Here is a 21,203-nt window from a genome sequence, read left to right on the forward strand (position 1 = left end):
CAAGGACTATGTGGAATGAATCGTTGCCAGCTGGGGGAAGCTGACAATGAGGCATACAAAGATAAAATGTAATCAGGAGGTCAGTCAGACAACCAGAGTCTGAAACAACTGTGGCCTAACATTGTCACAGTGGACTTCATTGGTACAGAAGGCTGTGGAGCCCAAGTCAATGACAATAGACAATAGACATAGAAACATAGTAAATAGGTGCAGGAGTCAGCACCGAGCCAGCACCACCATTCAATGTGATCATGGCTGATCATCCCCAATCAGTACCCCGTTCCTGCCTTCTACCCATATCCCCTGACTCCGTTATTTTTAAGAGCCCTATCTAGCTCTCTCTTGAAAGCATCCAGAGAACCGGCCTCCACCACCCTCTGAGGCAGAGAATTCCACAGACTCACCATTCTCTGTGAGAAAAAGTGTTTCCTTGTCTCCGTTCTAAATGGCTTACTCCTTATTCTTAAACTGTGTCCCCTGGTTCTGGACTCCCCCAACATCGGGAACATGTTTCCTGCCTCTAGCGTGTCCAAACCCTTAACAATCTTATATGTTTCAATGGCTATTGCTAAGGTGGAGAATGACAGTTCATTGATTAGTACGGGTGTCAGGGGTTAATGGGGGGGATGGCAGGAAAATTGGGTTGAGAGGGAGAGATAGATCAGCTACGATTGAATGGCGGAGTAGACTTGATGGGCCGAATGGCCTAATTCTGCCTCGAGAACTTCTGAATTTCTGAACAACTTCCAAATGTGAGGGGAACATTGAAACTCAAATGAGAACAAAGCTCAGAAAGATGAATTCAGCCCGAACACTGTGATAAAATCAACAGATGTTGTGTTATGTTTTGGGTCTGCAATTCCAGAAAACCAGTACAATATACTTGACAGTTTTGGGATTTCTGTATTTCCAAAGGAAAATTCTCTGGTCTTTCCAAAGGACTTTGCAGCCAGACTAGAATGTTTAGCTTGACGTTGATTAGAGCCCAATTGTCCACAATAAGCTCATTAACAGTTATTCTTATTACTTTGCTGCATAATAGGCAGCAATTTGGTCCATCAAGTCGATGCTAGCCCTCAGTGTAATCTCATCAAAGTCCCTCAGTTATTTTGTTTGGAGATGCAGTGCGGAAACAGGCCCTTCGGCCCACCGAGTCCGTGCCGACCAGCGATCTCCGCACATTAACACTATCCTATACACACTAGGGACTATACCTAACCAATTAACCTACAAACCTGCACGTCTTTGGAGTGTGGGAGGAAACCGAAGATCTCGGAGAAAACCCACGCAGGTCACGGGGAGAACGTGCACACTCCGCACAGACAGCGCCCGTAGTCGGGATCGAACCCGGGTCTCTGGCGCCGCAAGCGCTGTTAAGACAGCAGCTGAACCAATGCGCCACCGTGCCGCCCTGAATCTTTGTAATCTATTCTGTCGGGGGTTATGGGGAGAAGGCAGGAGAATGGGGTTAGGAGGGAGAGATAGATCAGGCATGATTGAATGGCGGAGTAGACTCGATGGGCCGAATGGCCTAATACCGCTCCTATCACTTATGGATCATAAAATGGTTTAAAAGAAAATGACATCCTTACTTCAAAGCCAGATGCTGGGCCTTATTGCTTCTCCGTGGCCAGGTGGGATTCCTTCTCACAGACTGACACAGCTTCACACTCTGTAATACAAATAGGGCTGTTACAAGGTTTACAAGGAGACAGGACCGGGATGGCGGGACCATCATATGCTGAGAGAATGGAGCAGCAGGGCTTGTACACGCTGGAGTTTAGAAGGTTGAGAGGGCTTGTCATTGAAACATATAAGATTGTTAAGGGTTTGGACACGCTAGAGGTAGGAAACATGTTCCCTATGTTGGGGGAGTCCAGAACCAGGGGCCACAGTTTAAGAATAAGGAGTAAGCCAAATTAGAACGGAGACAAGGAAACACTTTTTCTCACAGAGAGTGGTGAGTCTGTGGAATTCTCTGCCTCAGAGGGCGTTGGAGGCGGGTTCTCTGGATACTTTCAAGAGAGAGCTAGATAGGGCTCTTAAAAATAGTGGAGTCAGGGGATATGGGGAGAAGGCAGGAACGGGGTGCTGATTGGGGATGATCAGCCATGATCACATTGAATGGCTCGAAGGGCCAAATGGCCTACTCCTGCACCTATTGTCTATTGTCTATTGTCTGCTATGAAAAGGAAAATCAAAAAGCAATCATACCGTTGAACCCTCTGTGCAGCTGGAGGCCACAGCTCTCCAGCAGTATACTGTACCGAAGTGAAAATCAGTGTTAATTCTTGCTGGTGCTTGGGGAGAGAGGGGTTTGCTTTTGTAATAGCCGGCAGCATGTAAAGATACTTCAGTTTAGTTTAAGGAAGAACTGCAGATGCTGGAAAACTCGAAGGTGGACAAAAGTGCAGCGGGTGAGGCAGCATCTTTGGAGCAAAGGAATAGGTGATGTTACGGGTCGAGACCCTTCTTCAGACTTCAGACTTCTTCAGACCCTTCTTCGACCCGAAACCTCACCCATTCCTTCGCTCCATAGATGCTGCCTCACCTGCTGAGTTTCTCCAGCATTTTTCACTACGTTAGTGTAGTTTAATTTAGTTTAGAGATACAGCGTGGAAACAGGCCCTTCAGCCCATCGAGTCTCGCATACTAACACTACCCTGCACACACCGGGGACAATTTACAATTTACAGGAGCCAATTAACCTACAAACCTGTATGGCTTTCAGGTGAGGTAGGAAACTGGAGCATCCGGAGAAAACCCACGCATGTCGTGGGGAGAACGTACAAACTCCGTACAGACAGCACCCGTAGTCAGGGTTGAACCCGGGTCTCTGGCGCTGTGAGGCAGTAGCTCTACCGCTGCGCCACATTGCCGCCCATGGCTATTCTGTTCCTGTACACTGCTGTTAACATTAGGGGACCGGTGTTGATACATCAACGTCACGTCAACATACAGTCGTTCAGAATAAGGACTTGCTCTTACACCGGCTCGGAAAGATTTCAGGGAACAGTCCATTTGATAATGTCCCACACAGGAGATTAGTGGGCAAAATGAGGGCACATGATATTGGGGGTAGAGTGCTGACATGGATAGAGAATTGGTTGGCAGACAGGAAACAAAGAGTAGGGATTAACGGGTCCCTTTCAGAATGGCAGGCAGTGACTAGTGGGGTATCGCAAGGCCCGGTGCTGGGACCGCAGCTACTTACAATATACATCCATGATTTGGATGAAGGGATTCAAAGTAACATTAGCAAATTTGTAGATGACACAAAGCTGGGTGGCAGTGTGAACTGTGAGGAGGATGCTATGAGAATGCAGGGTGACTTGGACAGGTTGGGGGAGTGGGCAGTTGCATGGCAGATGAAGTTTAATGTGGATAAATGTCAGGTTATCCACTTTGGTGGCAAAAACAGGAAGGCAGATTACTATCTAAATGGCGTCAAGTTGGGGAAAGGGGAAGTACAACGGGATCTGGGGGTCCTTGTTCATTAGTCTATGAAAGTAAGCATGCAGGTACAGCAGGCAGTGAAGAAAGCGAATGGCATGTTGGCCTTTATAACAAGAGGAATCGAATATAGGAGCAAAGAGGTCCTTCTGCAGTTGTACAGGGCCCTAGTGAGACCACACCTGGAGTATTGTGTGCAGTTTTGGTCCTCTAATTTGAGGAGGGACATTCTTGCTATTAAGGGAGCCCAGCGTAGGTTTGCAAGGTTAATTCCCAGGATGGCGGGACTGTCATATGCTGAGAGAATGGAGCAGCTGGGCTTGTACACTCTGGAGTTTAGAAGGATGAGAGGGTATCTCATTGAAATGTATAAGATTGTTAAGGGTTCGGACACGCTAGAGGCAGGAAACATGTTCCCGATGTTGGGGGAGTCCAGAACCAGGGGCCACAGTTTAAGAATAAGGAGTAAGCCATTTAGAACGGAGACGAGGAAGTTGTGAGTCTGTGGAATTTTCTGTGGAGTCAGGGGATATGGGGAGAAGGCAGGAACGGGGTACTGATTGGGGATGATTAGCCATGATCACATTGCATGGTGGTGCTGGCTTGAAGGGCCGAATGGCCTCGTCCTGCACCTATTGTCTATTGTCTATTGTATAATTTCCGGTCTGCTTTGTAATTCAATTTTGCAAAAACGCTACCCTATATCACACCACCCCCTCCTCCCACACCACCCCCTCCCCACACACCCCCCCTCCCACCCCCCCCCCCCACACCCCCTCTCCCCACAGCACCCCCCCCCCCACAACACCATTTCCTTAGATGCTTGTCCCGCTGAGTTATTTTTTTGTCCCAGCATTTAGTGTCTATCTTCTGTATTTATTCCCCTGACTGATGAAGGCTTGTACCAACAGCCATCTTCACCACCCTATCAATGCCAGTTCTGCAAGGTCCATGTGCAGTCCCGGAGATTATGGAGGTTAATGCCACGATGACTTCTCTTTTTACCAACGTGCACCAACGTACAACTCGACTCTTTCACTAACCCGCTTGTCAAACACTCAAGAGACATTAGACTCAGGGAAACAAATCTGCAGCTCACAGAGTGACATCTCATTTGTGGAATAAAATGGGATTTATCTTTCTCTCTCCAAGGTCACTCTTGAAACCTGACTGTTCATTAAATCCTTGACGTTGAACACAACGTGGTTAACCTCACTCTTAACCAGGTGACAGGACCAATGTGTGCTATCTAACACCAATGCATCTGTGTGTTTATTCCTCCTGAAATCTTAGGTTAATAGCTTGTCATTCGCAACCTGTCATAGTCAGTGCAACACGGCTCAATTTCCCACCAGTGTCATTCAGGCAAAATGGAATTATTCTTATAATTTTACCAGAGAATTAAACCTAGATAAATGATTACCCCGTTGTGTAATCTATTGTTATTTCCTCTTTCTTCTACTGATTCTGCAGATTTAGTTTAGTTTAGAGCAGGGGTCGGCAACCTGTGGCCCCCGGGCCAACTGCGGCCCCTAACCCAAAATCATCCGGCCTGCAGGCGGATTTTCCTCGAAGGGGCGGGATCTATGTGAACGTGATTTGATGCCTGCCATCCGGGTCGGGATAGAGACGGGATCCGTGTGTACACGTGATAGATGTGGCCCGCTATCCGCTCACAGACATGTGTCCCGACCCCTATACAGAACAAGGTTGCCCACTCCTGGTTTAGAACTACAGCGTGGAAACAGGCCCTTCGGCCCACCGACCTGCAATCCCCACACACTAACACTATCCTACACACAATTTATATTTATTCAAAACCAATTAAACATCTAACCTGGTCTTTGGAGTGTGGGAGGACCCACATAACCCTGACACCCATATTAAACAAGACCTTGTGTGGCGTTAATTATCTTTCCTATCATAATCTAGAATTTGAGAGGGAGAAGGGTAAATTGGAAGTGTTAGTGTTAAAGTTGAACAAAGGGGACTATGGGGCCATGAGGGAGGAGCTGGCCAAAGTTGACTGGAAAGATACCCTAGCAGGGATGACAGTGGAACAACAATGGCAGGTATTTCTGGAAATAATACAGAAGGTGCAGGATCAGTTCATTCCAAAGAGGAAGAAAGATTCCATGAGGAGTAAGGGGTGACCGTGGCTGACAAGGGAAGTCAGGGACAGTATAAAAATAAAATAGTAGTATAACATAGCAAAGATGAGCGGGAAGCCAGAGGATTGGGTAATGTTTAAAGAGCAACAGAAGATAACTAAAAAGGCAATACGGGGAGAAAAGATGAGGTACGAAGGTAAGCTAGCCAAGAATATAAAGCAGGATAGTAAACATTTTTAAGGTATGTGAAGAGGAAAACAATAGTTAATGTGGATTCCTTGAAGACTGAAACAGGTGAATTTATTATGGGGAACAAGGAAATGGCAGATGAGTTGAACAGGTACTTTGGATCCGTCTTCACTAAGGACATAAACAATCTTTCTGATGAACTAGTGGCCAGAGGATCTGGGGTGACGGAGGAACTGAAGGAAATCCACATTAGGCAGGAAATGGTGTTGGATAGACTGATGGGACTATAGGCTGACAAATCCCCAGGGCCTGATGGTCTGCATCCCAGGGTACTCAAGGAAGTGGCTCTAGAAATCGTGGACGTATTGGTGATTATTTTCCATTGTTCTATAGATTCAGGATCAGTTCCAGTGGATTGGTGGGTAGCTAATGTTATTAGCTGATGGGTTAGAAAACGGGGAATTATAGAACAGTTAGCTTGACATCGGTGGTGGGGAAGATGCTGGAGTCAATTATAAAAGATGGAATAGCGGCACATTTGGATAGCAGTAACAGGATCGGTCCCAGTCAGCATGGATTTACGAAGGGGAAATCATGCTTGACTAATCTTCTGGAATTTTTTGAGGATGTAGCTAGGAAAATGGACAAGGGAGAGCCAGTGGATGTAGTGTACCTGGACTTTCAGAAAGCATTTGATAAGGTCCCACATAGGAGATTAGTGGGAAAAATTAGGGCACATGGTATTGGGGGTAGCGTGCTGACATGGATAGAAAATTAGTTAGCAGACAGGAAACAAAGAGTAGGGATTAACGGGTCCCTTTCAGAATGGCAGGCAGTGACTAGTGGGGTACCACAAGGCTCAGTGCTGGGACCAGCAGTGACAAGTGGGGTACCGCAAGGCTCAGTGCTGGGACCGCAGTTATTTACAATATACATTTGCGATTTAGATGAAGGGATTAAAAGTAACATTAGCAAATTTGCAGATGTCCTTCTGCAGTTGTACAGCGCACTGGAAAGACCCCAGCTGGAGTATTGTGTGCAGTTTTCGTCTCCAAATTTGAGGAAGGACATTCTTGCGATTGAGGGAGTGCAGCGTAGGTTTACAAGGTTAATTCCCGGGATGGCGGGACTGTCATATGCTGAGAGAATGGAGCGGCTGGGCTTGTATACACTGGAGTTTAGTAGAATGAGAAGGGATCTTATTGAGACATATAAGATTATTAAGGGTTTGGACACTCTAGAGGCAGGAAACATGTTCCCGATGTTGGGGGAGTCCAGAACCAGGGGCCACAGTTTAAGAATAAGAGGTTGGCCATTTAGAATGGAGATGAGGAAAAATGTTGTGAATCTCTGGAATTCTCTGCCACAGAAGGCAGTAGAGGCCGATTCTCTGGATACTTTCAAGAGAGAGCTAGATAGGGCTCTTAAAGATAGTGGAGTCAAGGGATATGGGGAGAAGGCCAGAACAGGGTACTGATTGTGGATGATCAGCCATGATCACAGTGAATGGCGGTGCTGGCTCGAAGGGCCGAATGGCCTACTCCTGCACCTATTGTCTATTGTCTGTCAAAGCTTCAGAGTTAAAGGGCGCTCTTTTAGAAAGGAGGTGAGGAGGAACTTCTTTAGCCAGAGGGTAGTTAACAGAGGAAGCCAAGTTGGTGGATATTTTTAAGGCAGAGATAGACAAATTCTTGTTTAGAAGATAGACGCAAAATGCTGGAGTAACAGGCAGCATCTATGGAGAGAAGGAATGGGTGACGTTTCCCGACGAGACCTTTCTTCAGACCCTTGGTCTCGACCCTAAACGTCACCCATTCCTTCTCTCGAGATATTCTGCCTGTCCCAATGAGTTACTCCAGCTTTTTGTGTCTATCTTCAGTTTAAACCAGCATCTGCAGTTCCTTCTTACAAATTCTTGATTGGAATGGGTGTCAAGGGTTATGGGGAGAAGGCAGGAAAATGGGATTAGGAGGCTGGAGTAACTCAGTGGGTCAGGCAGCATCTCTGGAGAATATGGATAGGTGATGTATCACATCAGGATCCTTCTTCAGGAGTCTGAGCAAGGGTCCGAAACGTCACCTATCCATTTTCTCCACAGATGCTGCCTGACCCGCTGAGTTACTCCAGCACTCTGTGAAACGTCAGCACCCATGTTCTCCACAGATGCTGCCTGACCCGGAGTTACTCCAGCACTCTGTGAAACGTCACCTATCCATGTTCTCGATGCTGCCGGCCCGCTGAACCCAGCACTCTGGAAATAGGCAACGTTTCCACAGGCCGAAACCTGAGAAGGGTTGTGAAACGGCCCGTTCTCCAAGATGCTGCCTGACCTATTACTCCAGCACTCTGTGAAACGTCACCTATCCATGTTCTCCACAGATGCTGCTGACCCACCCTTATGAGCAGCACTCCAGGAAATAGGCACTTTGTGCCGAAACCCTTCTGGACCGTTTCCCCGAAACATTGTATTTCCACAGCTCCATAGATGCTGCTGCTGACCCGCTGAGTTACTCCAGCACTCTGTGTCTTACAATGTCAAAGTCTGGTTAGTTTAGATTCACCGATTGATTGAAAGATACCGCACTGAAACAGGCCCTTCGGCCCACCAAGTACATGCCAACCGTTAATCACCCATCCACACTAGTTCTATGCTATCCCACTTTCTCATTCACTCCCTGCACACTAGAAGCAGTTTGCAGAAGCCAATTAATCTACGTATCCGGTGCTTTTGGAATGTGGGAAGAAACCGGAGCGCCCGGTAGAAACACATGCGGCGTTAGGGGAACATGCAAACTCCACACAGACAGCATCCAAGATCAAGATCACACCCGGGTCTCTGGAAATGCGATTAAAAATAAATATCAGCTATTCTCATTTAATTTGACACTTTTAATATTCCGTTTTCTATTTATTTCATTCTTATTGTGGAAATAGCTTTCTAAAATCAGGTTATAGGGAATCAAATCAATATATTGATATGAACGCACTTTGGCAATATCTATTATAGACACAAAATGCAGGAGTAACTCAGCGGGACATAGGGCATCACGGTGGCTCAGCGTTAGAGTTGCTGCCTCACAGCGCCAGAGACCCGTGTTCCATCCGACTACGGGTGCTGTCTGTAGGGAGTTTGCACGTTCTCCCCGTGACATGCGTGGGTTTTCTACGAGATCTTCGGTTTCCTCCCAAGATGTACAGGTTCGCTGGTTAATTGACTTGGTGCTAATGTAAAGTGTCACCAATGTGTAGGATAGTCTTCATGTGCGGGGATCGCTGGTCGGTGCAGGCTCGATGGGCCGAAGGGCCTGTTACCGCGCTGTATCTCTAAAATAAACTAAACAAGACAAGCAGCATCTCTGGAGAGAAGGAATGGGTGACGTTTGCAGCTCAAGACCCTTCTCAATATCTATCGTGCTGTGGCCATGAAAGCAAACAGATTTCAGAAAGCTGTGTGTATAAAAAGAACGAGAGAAATACAAAGAGGATTTTATCACCAGCCACAAAATGATGTAAAAGTTAATTACCAACTACTTGGCTTTTATAACCAGAAATGGACAAAGAAACTAGGTTTTATGTAATGAATCGATCTGAAAGTTCACATCATGTCGCTAATGCAAAATGTTTGTACCGATTTATTGGTCTTAGCCCTTTCTAACAATGTTACACTGAAGAGTAAAATCAATGCAAAACAATTATAGAACTAGGAGTACAAGGAGCCCTGTTGCAGTTCATTCATTTCTGCAGCTGCAATGTTCACTTGCGCGCTTAACTTGTCTCACATAAGCCTCCACCAGTGGTGCCATTCCATCGGCAGCCCGCCAACAGTCTGGCTGTTTTTCATCTTTTTTATTTTTAGTGTGTGTTAAAGGTTTTTGGGTCGCATTCTCTGGTCGCTGTGCAGCCTACCATCGATGGAGCTGGAGACCTCCTTGGACTGACCTTGGGCCTCACTGGGGGGGTGGACTTACATCGGTCTGCGGTGTTTGCATCGGGAGCTCGCAGTCTCGGGAGAGGCCGTGGATGTTGGGAGCTCCGATGTCATGGAAGGTTCGATTGCCCGGCGTGGGGGAGCTGACATCCCCCCGATGCAGGAGCTGATCGCCTCGACGCGGACGGCCCAAACGCTGCCGGGATGTGGGACGAAATTGGAGCACCCAGAGAAAATTCAGGTGGTCACGGAAGACCATACAGACTCAATACAAACAAAGAAACTCCACATAGACAGTACCCAAGGTAAGGATCGAACCCGGGTCTCCGGCGCTGTAAAGCAGTAGCTCTACTGATACGCCACTGTGCCACTACAGCATATATTAATTTAACATTCTCAGTTCTTCCAGAAATAGCACAAGGCAATATCTGGAGATGAATTCTCATAACGTCATATGGGATAGGAGCATAATTAGGCCATTCGGCCCTTTGAGCCTGCACCGCCATTCAATATGATCATGGCTGATCATCCAACTCAGTATCCTGTACCTGCCTTCTCTCCATACCCCCTGATCCCTTTAGCCACAAGAGCCACATCTAACTCCCTCTCAAATATAGCCAATGAACTGTGGCTCAACTACCTTCTGCGGGAGAGAATTCCAGAGATTCACCACTCTCTGTGTGAAAAAAGTTTTCCTCATCTCGGTCCTAAAAGATTTCCCCTTATCCTTAAACTGTGACCCCTTGTTCTGGACTTCCCCAACATCGGGAACAATTGGATAGGCATAAACTTATTCATGCTGTTCCACCAGGTAAATATCACTGCTTGGAGATGTTACTGTAGAATTGATGATAATGTGTTGAATGTATTCTTTCACTTTCATCGCATTTGCTCTTTGCTCACCTCACTTATCTCCTTCCGCCACGGTTTGATCTCAGTATATTCCTGCTTTGGCAATGTTGTCCTGCAGTGGTCATTGCTTCGGCCACAACTTGTGACCACTGATAATTCTTGGATGCTTGGTTGGCGAGTGCTCTTGGGAAGCTTTCCCCGACCACTTTGCAGCCTGGAACTTACGTTTCCTCGACTCAAATTGACGCTGTTGTTTGCTCTTGGACTTCCGAAATCCTTCAAGACTTTACTGTAAGAAATTGTAAGAGAGCTGCTTCAATTGTCATTAATTGTCATTAAGTTGTATTCATTTGTCTATACATTCGTTTACTTGGAGTTAGAGAGTGATACAGTGTGGAAACAGGCCCTTCGGCCATACTTGCCCACAATGGCCCAACATGTCCCAGCTACACTAGCCCCACCTGCCTGCGCTTGGTCCACATCCCTCCCAACCTGTCCTATCCATGTACCTTTAGAGAGACAGCATGGAAACAGGCCCTTCGGCCCGCCCAGTCTACGCCAGCCATCGATCACATATTCACATTATTTCTATGATAGACAAAAATGCTGGAGAAACTCAGCGGGTGAGGCAGCGCCTATGGAGCGAAGGAAATAGGCAACGTTTTGGGCCGATCGATAATTGATAATCAGAGTGAGGCCCAGCACAAATTGGAGGAACAGCACCTTGCTCGGGCAACTTACACCACAGCGGTGTGAACATTGATTTCTCTAACTACAAGTAGCCCTTGTTTTCCCTCTCTCTCCATCACCCTCCCCCTTCCCAGTTCTCCCACCAGTCTTACTGTCTCCGACTACATTCTGTCCCACCTCCTCCCCTGACTCTCAGTCTGAAGAAGGGTCTCGACACGAAACGTCACCCATTCCTTCTCTCCAGAGATGCTGCCTGTCCCGCTGAGTTACTCCTGCACTTAGTGTCTACCTTCATTTGATAATTATTCCTTTAAGAATAAGGTTTACGCCATTTAGAACGGAGACGAGGAAACACCTTTTCTCACAGAGAGCGGTGAGTCTGTGGAATTCTCTGCCTCAGAGGGCGGTGGAGGCCGGTTCTCTGGATGCTTTCAAGAGAGAGCTAGATAGGGCTCTTAAAAATAGCAGTCAGGGGATATGGGGAGAAGGCAGGAACAGGGTACTGATTGGGGATGATCAGCCATGATCACATTGAATGGTGGTGCTGGCTCGAAGGGCCGAATGGCCTACTCCTGCACCTAATGTCTATTATCATTTTCTTTTGCTTCATAATTCAGCATTCTCCCCCTCTACCATCAATGTAGCGAAGGGTCTTCCCGACACTAAACATCACCTATCCATGCCCTTCCACAGATGCTGCCTGACCTCCTGAGTTCCTCCAGCACTTTGTGCTCTAACCAATATTCCTGCATCTTCAGTTCCTTTTCCCCCCATTGATTATCGCAGTAACATTACAAACATTAAGGTGCCAGTCTGCGATGAGTAAATACTCAAACACAGTATCCATTGCCTGGAATGCAGGCCAACTCTATTCCATGCCAGCATCTATTCCATCCCAGTCACAAGATGCACTACACAGCTTGTTGACTCGCACACAGTACAATGTACAATTGCTTTTTTAATATTGTAACAGAAGGTTGCGATGAAATTCAATCCCAGTTTATAATTATGGTGTAGTGAGGAGCATATAGTTGCCTCAATACAGGACACCTCTGCTTCTTTGGCAACGGGTGGTCCGGATGGGGTCGTCAACATTCCCACCCCCCAAATAAGGGACAAAACGTCAAAATATGGGACAAATTCCCCACGGCAATTCGTTGACCAACTCGGCCGTGGCTGGGTGAATAATGAGGGGTGGTGGTGTCAGCAATAAACGAAGGTCCGAAGGTCGGACAGCTGGCGGACTGCAGACTGACCGACGGGGCCACGGGCGAGGCGCTGCTGCCGCTGCTGCTGCACTCCACGGGCTGCACTACGTCGGGACGGGTGAGGCGGGGCCGGAAGCGGCGCTCCGACACAACAGTCCCCTCGACCCGAGCAGTAGCGGTCAAATACGGGACAAGGGCGGCCCCGTACGGGACAAACCAATCTAGCCCAATATACGGGACGTCCCGGCTAATACAGGACAGTTGGCAGCCCCAGGTCCGGCACCTCCTTTAATCCGGATAAAATTTACTTGAAATCCCCCCCGGAATTCCCCCCGGACATGTGTCGCTCAGGCCGGGTGAGACGGCCGATCTCGACCTCATCGGGTCATCCGCGGACAATCGGCCGGTCCAATCTGCCCCCTGTGGCAGGGAGGGGTCTGGAACTCTGGCCCGACCAGAGCAGGCAGGTCCGTTCCCACAACCGAGTTCCCAGGCCAACTTTGGTTGTGAATGTACTTGGCTTTCGGAGGCCAAGGTGGGACGTTACGGTATCTCTGTTGGTCCAGCAACATGGATAATCCAGAAAGGCTCTGGAACCAAGAGTGCCGGAAAATCAGTGGTGGATCTGTACATTACACTCTTCTTCCAAAATCATTCCCAAGAAGAAAAATATGTAAATGTAGGTAGTTCAATAGGTGCTGTAGTTACAATACACATAACATGAAGCTCGAGATTCAGCCAGGCCGGCTGCTGACAGATGAATAGAACTACAGATCACATTGCTAGTCAAACTCCAAATTGTACAACCACCCTTCAATCAGCTTGTGAAATATGTCCACAAACACATTCATTGTGTTTGAACGTGTTAGTTATAACTAGAATTAATTGGGTATCTGAATCATCACTTCTCTGTTTTATATTCAACGCTCTGACTAATAAAGGCTGCCATGCCTTGTCTAACCATGTTATCGAACCTTGAAGCTGCCATCTTCAAAGATCTTTGGACTTGGAGATCAAGGTCCAGCTGTTCATCAACATTCTTGCTATTGAGGGAGTGCAGGGAGTTCCCAGGGACTGTCATATGGAGCAACTGGGCTTGTATACGCTGGAATTTAGAAGGATGAGGATACAGTTTTGGTCTCCAAATCTGAGGAAAGACATCCTTGCCATAGAGGGAGTACAGAGAAGGTTCACCAGACTGATTCCTGGGATGTCAGGACTTTCATATGAAGAAAGACTGGATAGACTTGGCTTGTACTCGCTAGAATTTAGAAAATTGAGGGGGGATCTTATAGAAACTTACAAAATTCTTAAGGGGGTGGACAGGCTAGATGCAGGAAGATTGTTCCCAATGTTTGGGATTCCAGGACAAGGGGTCACAGTTTAAGGATAAGGGGAAAATCTTTTAGGACCGAGATGAGAAAAACATTTTTCACACAGAGAGTGGTGAATCTGTGGAATTCTCTGCCACAGAAGGTAGTTGAGGCCAGTTCATTGGCTATATTTAAGAGGGAGTTAGATGTGGCCCTTGTGGCTAAAGGGATCAGGGTGTATGGAGAGAAGGCAGGTACAGGATACTGAGTTGGATGATCAGCCATGATCATATTGAATGGCGGTGCAGGCTCGAAGGGCCGAATGGCCTACTCATGCACCTATTTTCTATGTTTCTATGAGAGGGGATCTTATTGAAACATACAAGATTATTAAGGGATTGGACACACTAGATGCAGGAAACATGTTCCTGATGTTGGGGGAGTCCTGAACCAGAGGCCACAGTTTAAGAATAAGGGGTTGGCCGTTTAGAACAGAGATGAGGAAAAATAACGGAGTCAAGGGATATGGGGAGAAGGCAGGAACAGGGTACTGATTGAGGAAGATCAGCCATGATCATAGTGAATGGCGGTGCTGGCTCAAAGGGCTGAATGGCCTCCTCCTGCGCCTATTGTCCATTATTGCCCAATACGTCCCATGACCCAACCATTCATGCTGATTGTCCTGGCCCCATCAGTAATCGCTAAATACATCAGCACACATTTAAACCCGACTGCCACTTTCATCAACATCACTGTGTCAAGAGCCACGAGTGTTTACTTGTCATCTGTACCAACACTGGAATAATGCATTCCTTATTTATGGCAGCATAAGATCTGTAAACACAATACACACAAATAACATACGATGATGTCGCAGTAGAGTTACTGCCTCACAGCGCCAGAGACCCAGGTTCGATCCCAACTACGGGTGCTGTCTGTACGGAGTTTGTACGTTCTCCCCGTGACGTGCGTGGGATTTCTCCGGGTGCTCCAGTTTCCTCCCACACTCCAAAGACGTACAGGTTTGTAGGTTAAGTGGCTTGCTATAAATGTATAAATCTAAAAATTAACCCTGGTATGTGTAGGGTAGTGTTAATGGGCGGGGATTGTTGGCCGGCATGGATCCGGTGGGCCGAAGGGACTGTTTCCTCACCATATCTCTAAGCTAAACTAAAAAATAAATAAAAATGGAAAAATAATACTAGTTTCGAAGAAAACACATAGTCTTCAGTGCAACCAAAAAAATAACACATTTTAGAAAGCTGTTGGCACAAAAATAATGGTATGAATAGAAAGAGGAATATTATTCAATCAGAATAGCTGACAATTATTTTCAATCACATCGCCAGAGATACGGGTGCGATCCTGACCTCAGGTGCTGTCTGTGTGGAGTTTGCACGTTCTCCCTGTGACAATAGACAATAGACAATAGGTACAGGAGGCCATACAACCCTTCAAGCCAGCACCGCCGTTCAATGTGATCATGGCTGATCATCCACGTGGGTGACCGAGTGGGTTTTCTCCGGGTGCTCTGGTTTCCTACGACATCCCAAAGACTTAGAGGTCAGTAGGTTAATTGGCATCTGTAAATCGTTCCTAGTGCGTAGGGAATGGGTGCAATAGTAAGATAACATAAGATCATTCTGAAGAAGGGTCTCGACCCGAAATGTCACCTATTCCTTTGCTCTATAGATGCTGCCTCACCCACTGAGTTTCTCCAGCATTTTTGTCTACCTTAACATAGAACCAGTAGGATAGCATAGAACTCCAAAGACATACAGGTATGTAGGCTAATTGGCTTGGTGTATGTGTAAATTATCCCTAGTGCGTGTAGGATCGTGTTCGTGTGTGCGGGGATCGCTGGTTGGTGGGGGGTGGGTGGACTGAAGGTCCTGTTTCTGCACTGTATGTCTAAACTAAACTAAACTAGTGTGATCGATGTCAGCGTGGACTCTGTGTGGATTCCATGCTGTGTCCAACAATCAATCCATCTAGTATTCTGAAATGTTCATTCTGTTTCTTGCTTCATGCAGGTTTCCTGATTTCCACAGTGTATTGACATTTACTGATTTTATCTCATTAAACAGCAAGACCATTTGATTATTCATCTAATTCATCTCTCTGCGCGCAAATTGGTGGCCCTATTCCGTGACTATTTTTCAAAGCTACTAAATCAGCCTTTGAGAAGCTTATGTGGTTCCTGCAGTCAGAACATATAAAAGCACAGCACAGGAACAAGCCCTTCGGCCCACATTGTCTGTGTTGATCATGTTAAACTAATTGTCTCTACCTGCACAAGACCCATATGCCTCCATTCGCTGCATATCCATGAGCCTGTCTAAAAGCCTCCTAAACACCACTATCATATCTGCCTCCACCACCACCGCTGGCAACATGTTCCATGCACTCACCTCCCTCTGTATATAAATGTGACCCCTACATCCTCTTTAAACTTTGTCCCTCTCCACTTCAACCTACGTCCACTATCTTATAGAAAAATGCTGGAGAAACTCCGCGGGTGAGGCAGCATCTATGGAGCGAAGGAATAGGTGACGTTTCGGGTCGAGATACATCTTCTGATCTTTTACAGGTGTACAAAATCATGAGAGGAATAGATCGAGTAGACGCAGTCTCGAGCCCGGAGTAGTTAAATTGGGACCCACATGACACAGGTTTATGGTTGGGGTGTGGGGGAGGGGGGTGGGGGAGAGGGGGGGGGGAAAGATTTAATAGGAACCTGAGGGGTAACTTTTTCACGCAATGGGTGGTGGGTGTCTGGAACAAGCTGCCGGAGGAGGCAGTTGAGGCAGGGACTATTGCAATGTTGAAGAAACATTTAGACGTGTACATGGATAGGACAGGTTTAGAGGGATATGAGCCAAACGTGGGCAGATGGGACTGGTGTAGATGAGACATGTTGGCCGGTGTGGGAAAGGTGGGCCAGAGGGCATGTTTCCACACTGTAAAACTCTGTGACCAGTCTTGTAAAAGTGATTAAAAATACCAGCCTTTTCTTGATCTCTTGGTCTATTTTGCTTGAGTCATAAACTGTGTATCAATCTAAACGCATGGGCTGATACAGTGGATCGACACTGCTATTTATTCTGCTCACGTAAGCATGGATGCAACGGTGCTGATGGCCTCAATGCAGGAGGCCGAGCAGGCATCAGCCTCCCTCCTCCCCCCCCTCCTTTATAAAGTAGCAAACCACTCAGAGCCGTCATTCAGCGGTACATTAAACATTCTCCATCTTCGGGAAGCTCATCTGTCACCACTAATGGCCGTTCAGAAGCAACTTTCCGCAGCTTATTCCCGTGACGTGATGAATGGTGCTGCCAGCTCACCCACTTTGTCACCCGCTTCAAGAGCTGACATGAGAGAGTTGAATGGCACAAACCGTGTCGTATGCAGGAGCCCCCAGGACCCGTTGCCGGGCAAGAGGAAACCTAATCCAGTTTAAGGTTGTGAAAGGATTTAATAGACAGACACCAGACATTCTTTGGGAACGTTTAGACACCTGTAGAGTTAGGCCCCTGTCCCACTTACGTGTCCGTGGCACGCTAATTACGCAACCTCGTTGTCGCGTATGGGCGCACGGGTATCGTGTCGGCCGTGCGACACGGTGGCATGGAGAAGCGCGGTGGGGTATGGAGTTGTGCGTGGTATCGCGCGGCGCTCCGGGATTTTGTAGGGAAATGAAATCTTCGCGGGCCTCTGGCGTGATGTAGCGCATGCGCGCGCAGGCGTATTGCGGTCCCACGATATCCGTGTGCCTCAACCACGACGACGAGGTCGTGTAATTAGCGTGCCAAGGACACGTAAGTGGGACAGGGGCGCTGGAGTAACCCAGCGGGACAGGCAGCATTACTGGAGAGGAGAAATGGGTGAGGTTTCTGGTCGAGACCCATTCTTCAGCATCTGCAGTTCCTTCCTCCACATCTATAGGGTTACTGAGCACAGCAAACAGCCCACCACATACCATCAGGTACCCACTTACACTAGTCACATTTTATGTTCCCCAGGAAGAAGGAAGGAACATCAGGGTTAGACGTCAATAGACAATAGGTGCAGGAGGAGGCCATTCAGCCCTTCGAGCCAGCACCGCCATTCATTGTGATAATGGCTGATCATCCCCAATCAGTACCCCGTTCCTGCCTTCTCCCCGTATCCCCTGACTCCGCTATCTTTAAGAGCCCCATCCAGCTCTCTCTCGAAAGTATTCAGAGAACCGGCCTCCACCGCCCTCTGAGGCAGAGAATTCCACAGACTCACAACTCTCTGTGTGAAAATGTTTTTCCTCATCTCCGTTCTAATGGCTTACCCCTTATTCTTAAACTGTGGCCCCTGGTTCTGGACTCCCCCAACATCGGGAACATGTTTCTTGCCTCTAGCGTGTCCAAGCCTTTAATAATCTTATATGTTTCAATAAGATTCCCTCTCATCCTTCTAAACTCCATTGTATACAAGCCCAGCTGCTCCATTCTCTCAGCATATGACAGTCCCGCCATCCCGGGAATTAACCGTGTAAACCTACGCTGCACTCCCTCAATAGCAAAGTCTTTGAGTAAGTTGTCTGCTTTGACAAGGCAGGGTTTGCTCAGTTTAAACCGCTACCTCTCCCTTGGTGGTGCAGCAGGTATAGCCGAGGCCCGGGTTTGATCCTAACCGCAGATTGCTGTCTGTACAGAGTTTGCATGTTCTTCCTCTGATCCTGTGGGTTTCCTCCGGGCGCTCCGGTTTCCTCCCATATCCCAAACGCATGCAGGTTTGCAGGCTAATTGGCCGTCTGTAAATTGTCACTCAAGTGGATGAGAAAGTAGGATAGCATAGAACCCGTGTGATCGGGTGATCGCTGGTCGGTGTGGACTATCCACGCTGTATATCAAAAATAAACTAAACTAAACTAAACTGAAACCACTTCCAGATTGTGCAAGACTTTATTTACATAAGTTAAATATCCATGATAATCAGTTTAAATATCTGCCTGATTAAGGACTTTAAACAAATGAAAACAAACCACTCTTCAGTTTTGTTTAGTTCAGATTAGTTTATTGACTTTAAATTAGTCCAGCTTTGCCAGTTGTTATCCAGTTTTCTGTGGAGCAGTGAAAAGTTCAGTTTAGTTTATTGTCGCGTGTACCGAGGTACAGTGAAAAGCTTTTGTTGCATGCTATCCAGTCAGTGGAAAGACAATACATGATTACAATCGAGATATTCACAGTGTACAGATACATGATAAGGGAATAACGTCTAGTGCAAGGTAAAGCCAGCAAAGTCCGATCAAGGATAGTACGAGCATCACCAATGAGGTAGATAGTAGTTCAGCACTGCTCTCTGGTTGTGGTAGGATGGTTCAGTTGCCTGATAACAGCTGGGAAGAAACTGTCCCTGAATCTGGAGGTGTGCGTTTTCACACTTCTGTACCTTTTGCATCCTTTAGAAACATCGAAAATGAAAAATAGGTGCAGTAGTAGGCCATTTGACCCTTTGAGCCAGCACCTCCATTCAATATGATCATGGATGATCATCCAAAATCAATACCCCATTCCTGCTTTTTCCAGCTGGAGAGAAACTGTCCGTGAATCTGGAGGCGTGCGTTTCAGAATAAGGCAGTGGCCTTTAAATAGACAAGCTGGAACTAAGCAACACCTTTCTTGGTTCAATTTATTAATCTCTCTAATTTTAGCTATCACCTGCGGCTGTTACTCATTTCTAATGAATCTCTCTGTTTGTGTTCAGAGTTCTAATGCAGTTATTAACGCCTGAGCCTCTGTCACACATGTTTACGGCAAACATCACGCTGCTGCAAGCTTGTGTTACACAGGGACGGCACAGTGGAGCAGCAATGGAGTTGTTGCCTTACAGCGCCAGTTACAGCGCCAGTTACAGGGCCAGATACAGCGGCAGATACAGCACCAGATACAGCACCAGATACAGCAGATACAGCACCAGATACAGCACCAGATACAGCACCAGATACAGCACCAGATACAGCACCAGATACAGCACCAGATACAGCACCAGTGGCAGATACAGTGGCAGATACAGCACCAGATACAGCGGCAGATACAGCACCAGATACAGCACCAGATACAGCACCAGATACAGCACCAGATACAGCACCAGATACAGCACCAGATACAGCACCAGATACAGCAGCACCAGATACAGCACCAGATACAGCACCAGATACAGCACCAGATACAGCACCAGATACAGCACCAGATACAGCACCAGATACAGCACCAGATACAGCGGCAGATACAGCGGCAGATACAGCGGCAGATACAGCGGCAGATACAGCGGCAGATACAGCACCAGATACAGCACCAGATACAGCACCAGATACAGCACCAGATACAGCACCAGATACAGCACCAGATACAGCACCAGATACAGCACCAGATACAGCACCAGATACAGCACAGCAGATACAGCACCAGATACAGCACCAGATACAGCGGCAGATACAGCGGCAGATACAGCACCAGATACAGCACCAGATACAGCACCAGATACAGCACCAGATACAGCACCAGATACAGCACCAGATACAGCACCAGATACAGCACCAGATACAGCACCAGATACAGCACCAGATACAGCACAGCACCAGATACAGCACCAGATACAGCACCAGATACAGCACCAGATACAGCACCAGATACAGCACCAGATACAGCACCAGATACAGCACCAGATACAGCACCAGATACAGCACCAGATACAGCACCAGATACAGCACCAGATACAGCACCAGATACAGCACCAGATACAGCACAGCAGATACAGCACCAGATACAGCACCAGATACAGCACCAGATACAGCACCAGATACAGCACCAGATACAGCACCAGATACAGCACCAGATACAGCACCAGATACAGCACCAGATACAGCACCAGATACAGCACCAGATACAGCACCAGATACAGCACCAGATACAGCACCAGATACAGCACCAGATACAGCACCAGATACAGCACCAGATACAGCACCAGATACAGCACCAGATACAGCACCAGATACAGCACCAGATACAGCACCAGATACAGCACCAGATACAGCACCAGATACAGCGGCAGATACAGCATACAGCGGCAGATACAGCACCAGATACAGCACAGCAGCAGATACAGCACCAGATACAGCACCAGATACAGCACCAGATACAGCACCAGATACAGCACCAGATACAGCACCAGATACAGCGGCAGATACAGCACCAGATACAGCACCAGATACAGCACCAGATACAGCAGATACAGCACCAGATACAGCACCAGATACAGCACCAGATACAGCACCAGATACAGCACCAGATACAGCACCAGATACAGCACCAGATACAGCGGCAGATACAGCGGCAGATACAGCACCAGATACAGCACCAGATACAGCACCAGTTACAGCACCAGATACAGCACCAGATACAGGCAGATACAGCGGCAGATACAG

At 47.4% G+C, this 21,203-nt stretch overlaps 1 protein-coding gene across 4 annotated transcripts in view; it reads right to left on the reverse strand.

The window, feature by feature from the left end:
• LOC129695067 (uncharacterized) overlaps positions 1-21,203 on the reverse strand; it is a 146,858-nt gene that overhangs the window by 45,788 nt on the left and 79,867 nt on the right. For all 4 annotated transcript variants that reach the window (XM_055631820.1, XM_055631821.1, XM_055631819.1 and 1 more), the window contains 2 exons: positions 10,585-10,822; positions 1,593-1,672 (listed from right to left, as the gene is read on the reverse strand). In XM_055631820.1, the coding sequence (XP_055487795.1) occupies positions 1,593-1,672; positions 10,585-10,822 (318 nt within the window). The remainder of the gene's footprint in view (positions 1-1,592; positions 1,673-10,584; positions 10,823-21,203) is intronic.

Source organism: Leucoraja erinacea, unplaced genomic scaffold (genome assembly GCF_028641065.1).
Source record: "Leucoraja erinacea ecotype New England unplaced genomic scaffold, Leri_hhj_1 Leri_92S, whole genome shotgun sequence".
Taxonomy (NCBI): domain Eukaryota; kingdom Metazoa; phylum Chordata; class Chondrichthyes; order Rajiformes; family Rajidae; genus Leucoraja; species Leucoraja erinaceus.